Raw genomic sequence first — 14,931 nt, forward strand, 5'->3', positions numbered from 1 at the left:
CTAAGTCTTAACAATGATTGGGGACGGACCCAAATCGAAATTTACTATTGGCTTATCTCGGGCTCAATCTTCAATAGTGTTAGATTACCAGACAGACACTTATATTGGTAGTTTTTGTGGAAACTTATTGTATTTGGGGGTAAAATTACATTCCTATGAAATTCGTAAAAGATCAGAGACTTTTTAATTTCACAGGAATATGTCATAAGACACTCCTGTGCTCACAAGTGGGTATCTCTATCCTATACCTATCTTTAATTAAAACAATATTACTAGTGACCAAATTATTTCTATTTTCCTATTCTAGGAGATACAGCACGCCGTTGAGTTCCGTCACTCAACACGTAATGTCTCAAAAGTTGTGGGTCTAACAGGTTTAGGTTCCTTCTTTCGTAATTCATTTCAGAAATTTTATCCCTTCGCCACTTTTCAACTAAAAAAAACATAATAGGTACTGGATGGTTAAATAACCTTTAAAATTATGGCGTAGGTACTGGCAGACACTTCTCTATTAAATTAAATTATATTAGTAGTCCATACTTTTTTATGAACCAAAGCTGTGTTTGTTAGAGGAATGGCGGAACACAACGCCGCTATCACACACCAATGCCTAATTAATTTCGCGAGTCATTAAGTGTTGGGTGAAAAATGAAAGTTGATCCCTTTCCTCGAGTTTACAATCAGTTGATTTAGACGCCGATGTGTTACGACTGCCTCTATGACTTGTTAAATACCACCCTTACAGATATTTAACTTTTACTAAATTCACCTCAACATTCAGAAATGTCAAGTAAATCTGTATCCCAACTTCAAACAAAGTTCGCTCCCCATACGATAAAGTACTTTGTAAAAAAAACAACAAAGTTTATATGTGGGACTTCCCCCTGTGAGATTCACAAGTGGCATAGATTCATTATGAGCGTTCGGAATTCGTGGAAGGAATTTAATCTTTAATTTATATGGGCTACCCTCGGAAATTAGTAGTTAAAGGTATTACTTATTGGATAGTATAATAGATTCTAGTATCTCGCTTGTAGCAGGGTAGGTAAAGGGAATCTAGTAAAACACTCCTTCTCTCTTACCGTTTAATTTTCGAGCCTTGGATGTTGACCGGCAGAACTTAATCTCGTGCTTTGTCGCACAGAGCGAGGAAATAAAAATAACTCATTCCCACGAATGGGAATCGAACCCACAACCGTCGCATTTACAACGGATCCTGTCATTTATTGTCAAGTGTCATGTATTTGGTTAGACATGTAGTAAATCTATAAGCAAGTACCTAAGGCTTAGATTAAAGGTAGGCACTTTCCTCAACACTTTCGTCTTAAAGGTGTCAAATTAATTCTGGTAGGCGTCTCAGGTACGCCGTAACTCCTAATATATCTTATTTGTCAGTTGACGCAAAGTGCGCGTAGTGAGAAATACTTGTTTATTTATTTAGTGGTTATTGTAACTGCTAACATGTGGTTGTGGGTTCGATTCTAGATTGGAGGCATTTTTATAATGAATCATCAATATTATTTTTTGGTCTTCTACGTGGCACATGTCCTAGCTTTCATTGCCTTTAAGGCAGGCGCCTTACGACTTACTTTATATCACTATGCACGGTCTTCTATATCTATGGTGATCAGTCTCTCTCATTTGACTTCTCATATCCTGTATCCAGCCATCCCTTCCTTGGGCGTGTGCGAGGTCTTCTCAGCAAACTACTTCTCTTATTCCGACGCAGTTATTAGCCCGCGTCTGTTGTCATCATCTAAATACCAACCTATAGCTTTGGTAAGGCAACTCTGTGATAATCTCTGTGTGACTCTGTGATCTGTCTTGATAACTCGTCTATAAGCCATCATTGAATAATATGAATGAGTTAGTTTCTCTTTATCTATATTTCTATACTACCTATGTCTCTACTAATATTATCAAGCGTCTGTTTGGTTGAAAGCGCTTATCTCAGGAAGTGATGGTTCATATTGAAAAAAATCTTTTAGTATTGGATAGTCCATTTTTTCGATGTAGGTAGGTACTATGTCATCTAGGTATAAGAGTATACCTCGTCAAACGTTTCTAAATAAACCACTGTACCTGTAGTCCTGTAGACAGAGTTACCTTTTTTAAATTCACGCAATATCCCGCACCTATGTGGGAAGGGTAGACAGAGGGAACCTGGAAACCTAGAGTTAAGATACTTCCCATCAAGACATTTTATTTTCCCGCTTTTACTTGTGGCGGAAATCAGTGCCGTAGTACATATGTACCTATATGAACCTACATACATAAATTGTAAATGATTACAAAAATGCGGGTAATTACACACAAAACGTAATACTAAGTCGATTTAATACATTGAATGGCAATTGTATTACAATAGGTTATTGATGTGGTTTCACAAAGGACATGGGTTCAGATCAGTGAACATATGCGACTAGGGGTGCCTTTCAAATTAATGTAAAAACCAATATATGAGAAGAAATAAGTTGAGTCCGTCGTGGTGCAGGGGCACAGGCTGTAAACGCGACTTTTGTGGGTTTGATTCCCACTCGGGGGAATGAAATATTTATTATTTTCATTTTTTCACTCTGGTCAAAGCACGGCGTTCAGTTGCGCCAGCCAATACCTGCGCAATGTTTCAAGAATTCAGCGATAAGTGAGGAACGGAGTGTGAGAGTGAGTGGAGGTCTTAGCACTATTTCCCAGGTTCCCTCTAAATACTCTGCTCTGCGGGATATAACGTCAAAAAAACCACCGTGATATCTTGGTCCTCTGGTTCCATTTAAGAATTTATAAATCAGATGTAAAGATAATATCTTCTTATCACAAATATTAAGTATATATCTCAATACTAATATAATTACTATTCATAATTAGGGGAAAATAATAAAAGTAAGAGAAAATAAGTTTATGGACCTCGCGCTAGCTGTGGTATCATAGTATTAAAATAAACAAAATATAAACGTGACTTCTAAACATTGATTCATTGCTTAGAAATTAATAGTAATTGCATCTTCTTTCAGCTTACCAATATACGCTTATCTATTTTCTATGTAGGTACTAGATACTACAATGATTTTTTATATTTTGGTTGAGTTCTCTTCATGCTTCGTACAAATTTTCCAATTTTACAATATATCCCGTTGAACCACAATTAAACCTATGAATATTTATAAAGTTACATTACAGAATTTTAATTTATCGTGCCAGTCTGCGCATTTAATATTAGTTAATAATTCTAACGAACGCTAAAAAAAGTTCGCGTGGAATAAGAAACCCAGTGAACAGACATTAATAATGCAAAAATATGTACCGACTTGCATTATACTACAAAGTAGAGAAGTATAGTGAAAAAACTATGTAAATTAAAAAAAAAAAAACAAAAGACTATTTATGTTTTTCTTTTTCAACGTGACGCTTGTGACAACGACCTTTTGAGATACTGTTTTGACGTTATATTTTTTTTATCTGTGTTAAAATAATTTAAACTTGCATTATACACTTTTTCGTGAAATTAAAATTCAATATTACTTATGTATTCTTTATTAAGATTTTTATAAATCTTAGTATGTTATAAAATTAAGCTATTTAATTGTAAAATTGTATGACAAATCAAGAAATTGTCAAACGGCTGCGGGTTCAATCCCCACCCGAGGGAAGAAAATATTATTTCTTGATATTTTGATTTCTTCGCTCTGGCACCAAGGCTCTTAAGTTAAGTCCGGCGTTAAGTTCCGCCTCTCAAAACACAATGCCTAGAAAAATTCGGCGGAAAGTGGGAAATGGAGTGTCTTATAACACTAGGTTTCCTATGCATATCTTGGTGTAAACAGCGTGAAGCTGATAAAAAAAATATCAATTTCAAAAACCTAAACACAAATTATAATTTTAAACAAAAATTCTATAATATTCGAAAAAAAAAAACAATTAATTCCCCATAATTAATGTTTTAACATCACTATTATATCGGTAGCGGGCCGGCGGGATCGATGCGGGCGACGTTGCCGCTCCGCGCGTGTTTTGTTTGGGTTGCGCCCCGCCGCCCGCCGCCCGCCGCCGCCCCCGCCCGGCGCCCGACGAATAAAAAAAGTTTTTCGACGTAAGTTGTAAATATAACTTACTAGCTTATTTTTACCCGTGACTTTGATCGTTTCGAATGGAAATAGTAAAAAAGTTTTGTATGACGATGGACAGGTAGTTAGTGTGCGAGGTACAGTGTAGGTACAGATGGTCACTATTGGACTATCCAATATAAAAAGAATTTATCATTTCGAACCAGAAGTTCCTGATATTAGCGCGTCCAGCCAAATAATTTCTGTATCTGCTATTAAACAGAGTAGCTAGTAACTACCTACTATAATATAAGAATTCATTATACACCTGAGGGAATCTGGAAACCTAATGTTCAGACACTCCGTTCCCTCTAAGATATTTCCGTTCATCACAAATGAACATTTTGTAATTCACGCAAAAGAAGGGATTTACGAAACGGCGGGTCATATATATGCTATAATGAAAGCATAACTCAAAAATAACAATTGCCAATAAATACGCAGAAATAATATTAGAAAAAACTAAAATTTAAAAAGTTTAATTTCGAACAAAAAGGCGATCTAAAAAAGAACTATTCTGGTCTGATCTAAGTTTTTTATCGCGTTTTGTAGTTCTATTGAAAACGGAGCTATTCCTCACAATGTTTTTTTTCTTAAATAAACTTACTTGATAAAAAAAACTTAGTTTGCTTAAAAATATGATGAAGATAAACAATTAACTGTAGCTAGATTGTTAGAAATCGGACGCGGTTAGCGTTTTTAAAATAACACGATAAAAATACATACCGTCTATATGTTTCCAACGTACTCGGCTAGAGGTTCCACATAATTACAATAAGTGACATGTATCACTCAGTAACAACACTACACACTAGATACCTTCCAATCAGGGCTTCCGTCTACAAGCAACTGTTCCCGTTTGACACAATTCCAAAGCTTTTATTGTTGTTTTTACCTAAATCTACCCACTTTTATAGGAATATGCTAACACTATAGTTACTGATAATGTAGGTATATATTAAGTATAATTTTTGTTTCATATACTTTTTTTTGAAGTGCCTCCTCCTCATATGGATCGCTACGGAGTCTATGAGAGAAACCTAGTGGAGAGACACTTTGTTCTTCATGCGGTCGTTCAGTATTAATATTCAACGCTATTCTTTGTCTACTTACCGAAGCAAGGAAATTATTATAATTCTTTTCGCTCAGTGGGAATCGACTACAGAGAGAGAGAGAGAGAGAGAGAGAGAAAGAGAGTCAGACTCTGTACCTACCACTGCGCGTTGGCGGTCTCAATAAATAATGTAATACTCTATTTATGATGGACAGATAAAATTATAATTTCGTACCTTTTCTTTGCGTCAGACCATCAGCTACAAATAAAAAGAAAAATATATATAAAATATACTTTAAATATTATAAATAAGCGTATTAAAATATGTACCGTTAACTAATAGTTTACTAAATAACTCATAGTAAGTTTTAAAGTTCTTCAATTTGCCGACGGAACTTTCGCCGTTACTTATATTAGACTTCGTTCGTCGTTGCGCAGTGGAACAGCCAGCAAAGGTCTTGATTATGGGTCCGATTTCCACTGATTTCGTAAATTGAGCAGAAATGGATAGAGATGAAGAAGTGATGATGAATGAACGTATTTCAAACACATGTACTTTTGTATCTAAGATTATCCACAACGATTATATCACATAGTTTTTGCCTGACAGCTCTTATCTCCCAAATCCCAATTTGCACTACCACCCAAATTCAAACTTAGTGTGGTATTTCAAAATTATTTTGCTCAGCCATTACTTTCAGTACCTACCTATAATATCTTGTATTTTATTTCTAACTACTAATTTCCTCCATGGCTCCAGTACTCTAAAAAACGGCGTAAACTGTAAAAACATTGAATCGAAATCATCTGATAATTTTCTTTTATTTGTCGACTCTACCTCAACATTGCTTTCGGAGACGCGACGGCTAATTATATTATTTTCTATTAAACACTCGCAGCAGTTCTCCATTTCATGTTCCTCCTTGACTCATTATATCTCTGGCCTTGTCTAGGCTTTCTTCAACTGATGTGTTCTCTGTGTGATCTGATCTCTGAAGAAACCATAGAGCCTTAAAATATCGCCATTTGCCTTTGTAATCAAATTCAAATTGAAAATATTCTTAATTCAAATAGACTACTATTATAAGCACTTTTGAATCGTCGAATGAACATGTAAACAAAAAAACTACCACCGGTTCGGAAGGAAGTTCTGAGAAGAGCCGGCAAGAAACTCTCTCAAGAAAGAGAGAAAATCGTCTATGAAATGAATTTTGCCTTTCTTTATCTCTTGCTTGAAGCGGTATCGCAGGATTTTCCACTTCGCCCGTAAGACGGTTTATGAAAGGATAATTTAAGGATTAGTTTTTTGTTAAGTACCTAAGTATTCCAAGATGTTGATGTGCATGTTTTAGTTTAAAGATATATTTTTGTTTTTAAATATATTTAGAGGCTAGTTGCGCAGGGATACAAGCGACTAACTGTAAGCGCCAAAGGTATTTTAATATTTTTATTTCTTCGTTCTTGTGTCGAGGTAAGAGGCGTTGAGTTTCGCCACTCAACACACCGAATGTCTCTAGAATTCTGTGAAAAGTGAGGAACAGAAGTGTCGTAAATGGAACGGAGAGTATTAATGCAAGCTTCCCTCGTTCTTGCTATGTGGTGGTTACAGTAAAAAAACTTTAGGATGTAAAGTAGAAATTCTCTCTTACTGCTCCTCTACTCTCCATTATCTTCAGTAGCTTCTTGTGCGTTATCTGTGAATGACTTAGTAATGGGAAATTTTCAGTTTGATATAATCGTTTATAGATAAGTATTACACAGTATATCTATTTGAATATACGTAAGGTTGTGTTTTAAAGCAATTTATATCAATAAAGGGTGGTCTTTATGATGCACGTGGACTTTATACAGCCACTAACATTTTATGCCTCAATTTAAGTAATAAACTACAATACTCGGGGATAGCACTATACTTAGTATGAAATATGTATAGATCTTGATTATAGATCTTATATTACAAGTGTGTTGTTTTGTGGCAGCGCGGCGTTGAATTCCGCTTTTGTCTCGCAACGGCTTCGGAATTCAGCGGGAAGTGGCGAGCGGAGTGCCTTGTCTAAGTTCTCTCTGCTCGCCTCTGCATTCCAGACCGAAGAAGTGAAAATATAAAATTATTTTCTCGTGTGCGGCATTGCGTGTTGATCTTGTAACTCATTATTATCAAATTTTAGAGAATATTATTTTAAGTGACAAAAATAATCTATTATTTATTTTTCTAGTAATATTATATTAATCTTTAGCTTTATCAGCCAGTAATAACTATTTATAGTAATTATTTCTTAATTTCGATTTAATGTAATTAACGAAACATCATTATTTCATAATATTTTATTTTGTTTGCCCTCTAACGGGTAATTTTGAAACTAAAATCGTTTTGTTTTGGCTTCCTTTGCTCATTAATTAGTTCCTTAAATTAAACATAGATGGCGTTACTACGAAATTTGAAATATAATGTGTTGTATAAATTATGAAATGTTGTTTAAAATTCATACTTTTGTAGCATGTGACAACATTATTCTGGCTCTTTATCATATATATAGTTTCCAAATTTTGTATAAAAATCATTATCAAATCATTAAAAATATATATACCTATAAAGATTACAATTTACAAGGATAAAAGAAACCAGCATTTCCGTTCACATTTTATTTAGAGACATCGGTATAAAATATATGAGATATAAAACAGCACAGTCGTAATTAAAATTAAAATATTATCAATATACGAATATAAAAAACGTTCATTGTAACTTTAAAGGTGATAAAACACTTGTTAATAATACAATTCCTTAGAAAAAATTAAAAAAAAAATTACAATTAAAATCGATTTTCAAAAGGTGCATTAAAGAAATAACTAAAAAAAATATACTTTTAGCTAAAACTGTGAATTCACTGTGATGTTATTTAAATAAATAGATGATTATTTACCTTATAAGTTTAATTTATCACAGTGAATAGAGCTTAGATATAGGATGAGAGGGGTCCTTAGTGGGATATGAAGAACGAAACGATTCAACGATCTTAATTCATTGTTATTATAGAACAAAGTATTAGGTATACTAGATTTTTCTCAAAAACTTAAATTTGCGAGCATAATTAAAAATTAACAATATTTCATCACATAACCAATTAAACATATGTTAATTAATTAAAACTATTTTTAAAACTTTTTATTATAATAATTATAATATTAAATAAACAGAAATAAATAATGTAGAAAAAGTTTTTATATAACATAATAACTTTGAAAATTCAAATATTTTCCATCTCTGTTCTATAATTGCAACAACATTAAATACAACGAAAATACATATATTTAATATTAAATTGTTTACACATTCATAATAATTATAATATACTATAATATATCTTATTCTACTTAATTATAATCCGTCAATATAACCGTTTGGCGATTTCGATACACAAAAAGCGGAATGTACGCCACAACTGGACCGCCCACTTATACTAAAGACAACATTGAGAAAATTATATTTTTAATTACAAATTAAAAGCACGATTGGCACAAGAAGCTTAAACAAAATAGCTTAAAAAACCTCAAAAGTTCTCAATCATAATTAAATTAAAGTAATGAGTAACTTAAGAACTAAAATAACACCTATATAACTATAAAAAGTCGAACGATCTGTCTATCTAAATTCCCTTATAGAATACAATTCCTTAGAGACTGTTTAGTCTAAAACTCAACTAAGAAACACATGCAGATAAGTGTAATTACAATAACATGTAGCAAAAAATAACGTCAGCAAAAAAATATAACAAATAATAAATAAATAATACAATTTAAATAAATAAAAGAAAATCAATAGTACTATTCAAGTCGTATTATTAGTTAGCATTTATTTGCTGATGCTATTTTTGTGTCGTTACGATTAAATATTCGTATGTGTTGCTAAGTTCAGTTCTAGAGTAGACGATTTATAACGTCGGTACATACGAGTATATTATATAATGTAAACATGTATGTATGTCTTTGTTTGTATGTAACGTGAAATAAAAGTTAAACATATTTGGCACGACATAAGAAAAATAATCTAAATTATTTTTTTAACTGTTAATGAACTCGCAGTGTTTTATTAAATTCGTTCCAATTCAATTTTAATATAATTATAACGAAATAAAATTTGGCAACATTTTCGAAAAATATGAGATTTTTCGATTTTGCAATTATGGATCCTTTTAAGATTATGTCACAAAGCTCTCTTGATTTTCAGGTTCACGCTGATCCTGTATTCTCCCTCATCTTCGTTCGCCACGCATCGCCAAATTTTAGAGACATTGCTTGTTGAATCATGAAACACAACGCCGTGCTTTGTCTTGTTAAATATAATTCTTACCTCGGCGAGAAATCAAACCCGCAACCGTCGCAGTACAGTCAGTAAAGTGAGGTGCTCCGCACCTGCGCCGCGACGGCCTTAAAACGTTCTAAGTAGGTTCATTTATTTCTCCTTCAAATTTCAAGTATTTTAAGTGTTAATAACTAACAATTTAGCAAACTTTACGATATGCTTGTAATTTTTTCTAATAACACCACGAAGCTTGATCAAACTAAAACTCTACCTGACTTTTCCAAAAAAATAATAAAAATATTTTATTTCATAAATATAATTGCGGTAGAGACTGTTTTGCAAATGGAAGCAACTAAATAATATTATAATGACTAGAATTACATAACATCAATTTTTTTATACCTATTTTATATGAACATAATTACTTGGAATACTTATCTATTGGATATTTGACATAACCGAGTCCTAATTAGTCATAAATAGTTAAGACTTGATTAGTTGTTAGCTTGGAAATAGTTTGAAATAGTCAAATTGTCCAAAAGTTTACAGTTAGTAAGTAGAATGTCTTATAATGCGACTAAAAGTGTCCCATTTTAATTTTCAATCATAAAGGGTAACATTTCAACTCAACTTCAATGACTTCAGCAACTCCAAATTCAATTAAAAAATTTAACTCAATCAATGTTTAGTCAAACATAAACTATTTCAATACATAATAAGACTTTTAATTCCATTTAGCTGTATACAACTAAAGTAATGAGAGTTGTTCTCATAGACGTTAATTGTGTTTTAACTTCAGTTAAATACAAAATTATATGTATTTTTAACTCTAATTAACGTCTCTGAGGAAGTTTGTAAATCTCAAAAATGTTGATTTTATTAATTTTAAAGTTTATATTAAGTTTCAATAAGTCAAGAAAATTAATTATTTAATTAAGTTTTTTTGTATGATTCTTACTTTAAACTGGGATGTCAAAATAACCTGTACAGGGATTATAATATCAATTCAAAACTATTCATAAAGGAAATATATCAAAAATTATTTAAATAATCTGCAAATTTTACTTTTTAGAACACTTCTCAGTCTCTTAAGATAAAATGTCGATTTTGAACTTGAACTTGAAACTCCAACTAGACGAATGTAAACTATAGTATGGATAGTAAAGAAACGCGACGAATTCAAGTATTCTACATACACGTAAGTTACGTAAATATTTTTAATACTAAAGTTGGTCTACATCTTGTTTTTTTTTCCTTTTAAATTTAATATTAACAGCAAAGACAACATCTATTACACCAATAGCTATAGTTATATATAGTTGAACCAGAAAATATTTTTAATTATATAGTACTTGTGAATGACACTTATCATTTAAATATAATAACTTATTATATACTAACATACTTATATTATATTAAAATTGTATATACTTTTCGAAATGATTTAAATCGATATATTATTTTTTTTGAAGATTTACACTAATAAAAATCTTTAAAACGATGCAATTAAGTGATTTTTTTTTTCTCAAATATCAGGAGTAAAGGTAAGAAAAAATAAGTTTTTAATATATAGATATGTATCAGAATATGTATGTATGTTTGTTAGTATGTAAATATAAACCAATATTTTTTTATTTAACATTTTATAAAGTAATATATAGAAAAATACATTAAGCTCTCATATTTTTATGCTGTATTGGTACATGGCTGTAAACATGTGTTAGAAGGGATTTGGTTATACGTTTCTTTGAGCTATGACCAGTTTCGGCGGACGGTAAGGAATTAGAATGGTTCTGTCAGGTTCGATTTCTTGAATAATTTACAAAGGCTACCTAAATAATAGTATATGATATACATTTTTTTATTTTCCAATATATTTTATAATTAAAAGTCATATCTAAAGCAATTTATCAAGGGATATCTCAATTGTAAAATCTTCAAAAATATTATGTTTAACTCAAAATCGTAAAATATATATGATAATTCATACAAAACAAATATTTTGTCGACGTATCAGCTGATGTTTAAGGGTAGATCTAATAAAAATGATATGTTGCCAATACTCAATAAGATAAACAAATGACAAAAAGAAACAAAAAGTTTCAATTTCAACATGGAGCTATCTAGAAAATGAAAGAGAAAGCCGAGAAATAATTCACAGACAGACTTACAACTTATTACTCGGGAAGTTACATACTAAACATCAATACTTACTAATTACTATATGATTAAGGGTTTATATAATAAAAATTTCATTTCTTTTCTAAATAAAGTATAGGGCTTCCAAATATCAAATGTATAAAGGTACTAAAAGATTTATCTAAAAGACAAAATAGTGTCTGAAATGAAAATCTACTTACTGTATACAGTCATACACCGGATATCGCTACAACTTTATTTTTTAAGCATCAGTGGGATCAAGGAAAACTTATTATAGAAAAAGAGATTATAGAAAATAATAAGAAATAACTTTTATAATTCTGTTATTTTCACCAAGACGTTACGTGTTGAGTGGCGAAACTTAACGCCGCCCTTTGTCTTGTACCAGAGGAAAATAATACGATATACCGAATGGGAATTAAACCCGTCACATTCACAGACAGTCGCTCTGCCCCCTGGTCTCATAAAATGTATTTAATTATAATTAAGGTTTCACTCTTCGTCTCATTTCATTATTTTTATAGAAAAAAATGTATCATTCTTTGTGAAAATGAAATACTAGCTAAAAAGCTTTGGCGGATTCATCAAACTTAATACGATCTAAATATGAATGTTATTTTAGAGCAGAACTTTCACCTTACGTAAATAAAAATCTTATTTGAAATAAACCTCAGAGCTTTTTGAAAACTTTTATGCAGAACTTAAAAATAAACATCTGGAGAAACTTTTAAATGAGATGCCTATTTCACTATAACTTATGTTTGATACAAACATTTCAATAAGTCTTTTATTTAAAGAAATAAATGAATGAATTTTTAAATATTTTAGTTTGAATTTTAGCATGTTATAATTCGTTTCGACAAATAACGCTCTAAGTAGACACCAATGTGGTACATGAATAAAAATAAATATTCAATTCGAACCATTAGTTCTCGAGATTTGCGCGTTCAACCTTACAAATTTTTTAACTTTATAATATTAACTAGCGGCCCGCCCGCGGCTTCGCCTGCGTGAACTACTATATTATTAATTTCTGTCTCCATGAGTACCTACGTCCTGTAAGTGACGTCCATGCAAAATTTGAGACTCCTAGCATTTGTAGTACGAACGAAGTTTCATACAAACTTTCAACCCCAAAAACAACCCGACGACTTTTAACCCCAAAAACAAATCGACCTTAGAAGTCGAATATTGGAAATTTCCGTCTTAGCGAGCACCTACGTCCTATAAGTAACTCCTATGCAAAATTTGAGATTCCTAGCACATGTAGTTTCTGAGATTTCGTGATGAGTGAGTGACCTTTGGATTTTATATATATAAATTTATAAATAAAAATATAAAGTTATAGCGATATCATCATTTAACATTATAATTTAAATGGTCTAAGTATCGCTAGCAACTGAGGGTTGCTTGATCAAGTCTACATCTTGAACGCTAACTTGGGCCTTCAGCTTGGGCTTGTCTTCCTTGCGGGTCACGTGATCGTGGCTGTCAACCACGCTGACGCAGTTCTTCTGGTTCGAGCGGATCCTCTCGTCGTACTCTTCACGGAATTTCATGTTGTAATGTAGGCACAGGCATCTGGAATATAGGAAAACATGGGGTTTTAGTTTTTATTTGGTTATATTTATCTGCATTCGATGCCCAATTGTGGGAATGAATTATTATTTATTAATATTTTCATTTCTTTGCTGTGGCACCAAGGCAAAAGCTCGGCAAGGACACGAATGCCTTTAGAAAACGGAAGTTTCCCAGGATCCTTTTACCATGCTAGGTGCGCGATATGGCGCGAAGCAAAAAGAAAGGATTTATAATTTGAGCTAAATAGTTTGAGTTACTGAGATTAGCGTGTTCAACCCAACAAAACTTTAAAATTGGTACCTCTAGATTTTGTATTTTATGAAATAAAATAAAAAAGAAAAATCTCTCTCTTTCTCCCTCTCTTTATTCTTTGAAACTAAAACAAACATCGATTCCATTAAAACGTGTCGCAATACTTCAATTAGACTAACAAGTCTTATCTCTTTAATTAAGTTAAGTAACAGCCCTTGCATCCAGCTTTTATAGCTTTTAAGCTACATTAGAGTCATTTACTGCTCTAACGATATTGGATCATTAGGTATATAGGTACCATAAAATTATAAGTCATTAACTAAGAAATTAACTGAATATAATTAAATTACAATAAATATATTATTTTTCTTAAATTCTTAAATTCTTTATTGCACAGAATTTAATACATAAAAAGTGTATGCTCTCTCTACTCTACCAGCCAACATTAGTCATGTGGGAGAATAAAATGTGTAAGTATGCGAAAAAAAGGTCTATAGATACATTTTTCATAACCTAAATAATTTCTTAAATATTAAATAAATAATTTAAATTAATAATATACTTTTTTAATTAATTATATTTTCTTGTTCTGGGAAGGCCAAGCGCGGCGTTGAGTTCTGCTACTCAACACTTAATGTCTCAAATATTGGGCGGTGAGTGAGGAACTAAGAATCATAACACTGTATTCCTTTTGGATTTCGTGGTATACGTGGATTACATCCTAATTCTGGGGAGTATGAGAATATGGTAGAGAGAGTAGTAGGCAGTTGTGGCACAGGCGCACAAGAACGCAACTGTATAAACGACAGAATAAGAATCGAAATAAGAATCGGTTCGATTCTCACTTGAGGAAACAAAATATTTCACCACTCAACATTGAAGTGCAAGGGAACTGTGTTTTTTAACACTAGGTGCCCAGGTTCCCTCTGTATAACCTGATATATGTGGGATACAGTGTGCAGCTATCTCAATTTGAATAAATCGTAAAATCATCTGAAGTTCTCACCTAAGCACTGCACCTAAAACACCAACCCCAACTAGTGCTGCGCCCGCGCCCATCAAGTAGTAGCGATGTTGGGCTGCCTCCGCACCAGGTGACAGCTGCACGAGTCCCACCACTAGCACCACGATGCCCAGCAGGAGCGATCCTACTATCGCGTGTAGTGCTGCCACCTGCAAGTTAGATAAGTATTTAGACCTAAGGTAAGGTAAATATACGTGGCGTTTCATCAAAGTAACCCTTAGCTTTTCACAATATTTTCCTATTTATTTAACATACTATTTAGAAAACTTATTTTTTTTTACTTTTTCCAACAAAAAAAGCTCAATTTTAGTAGATTTCACATGATTCACATACAAGTGTATATAGAATATAGTACATGCTGCTATAACGTAAGTTGTAAATAGGTCTTCAAAATGTCATCCTATAGAAGCTTTGTAGGTTAAAAACCAGCTTTCAGAAAAGTGTAAATGTGAACAGA

General features: G+C 32.2%; 1 protein-coding gene and 1 pseudogene across 2 annotated transcripts in view; both read right to left on the reverse strand.

Annotated features, from left to right (window-relative positions):
• Positions 1 to 5,375: 5,375 nt before the first annotated feature.
• On the reverse strand, positions 5,376 to 6,424 carry LOC146531655 (uncharacterized; annotated as a pseudogene).
• A 1,358-nt stretch (positions 6,425 to 7,782) lies between these two features.
• LOC146531656 (uncharacterized) overlaps positions 7,783 to 14,931 on the reverse strand; it is a 60,063-nt gene continuing 52,914 nt past the window's right edge. For both annotated transcript variants that reach the window (XM_085197908.1, XM_085197907.1), the window contains exons 4-5: positions 14,457 to 14,623; positions 7,783 to 13,198 (exon numbers count right to left, since the gene is read on the reverse strand). In XM_085197908.1, coding sequence (XP_085054034.1) covers positions 13,000 to 13,198; positions 14,457 to 14,623 — 366 coding nt within the window. In that variant the 3' untranslated portion in view covers positions 7,783 to 12,999. The remainder of the gene's footprint in view (positions 13,199 to 14,456; positions 14,624 to 14,931) is intronic.

This window comes from Heliconius melpomene, chromosome 15 (assembly GCF_056956725.1).
Source record: "Heliconius melpomene rosina isolate 202511_hmr_F chromosome 15, ASM5695672v1, whole genome shotgun sequence".
NCBI classification, from domain to species: Eukaryota; Metazoa; Arthropoda; class Insecta; order Lepidoptera; family Nymphalidae; genus Heliconius; species Heliconius melpomene.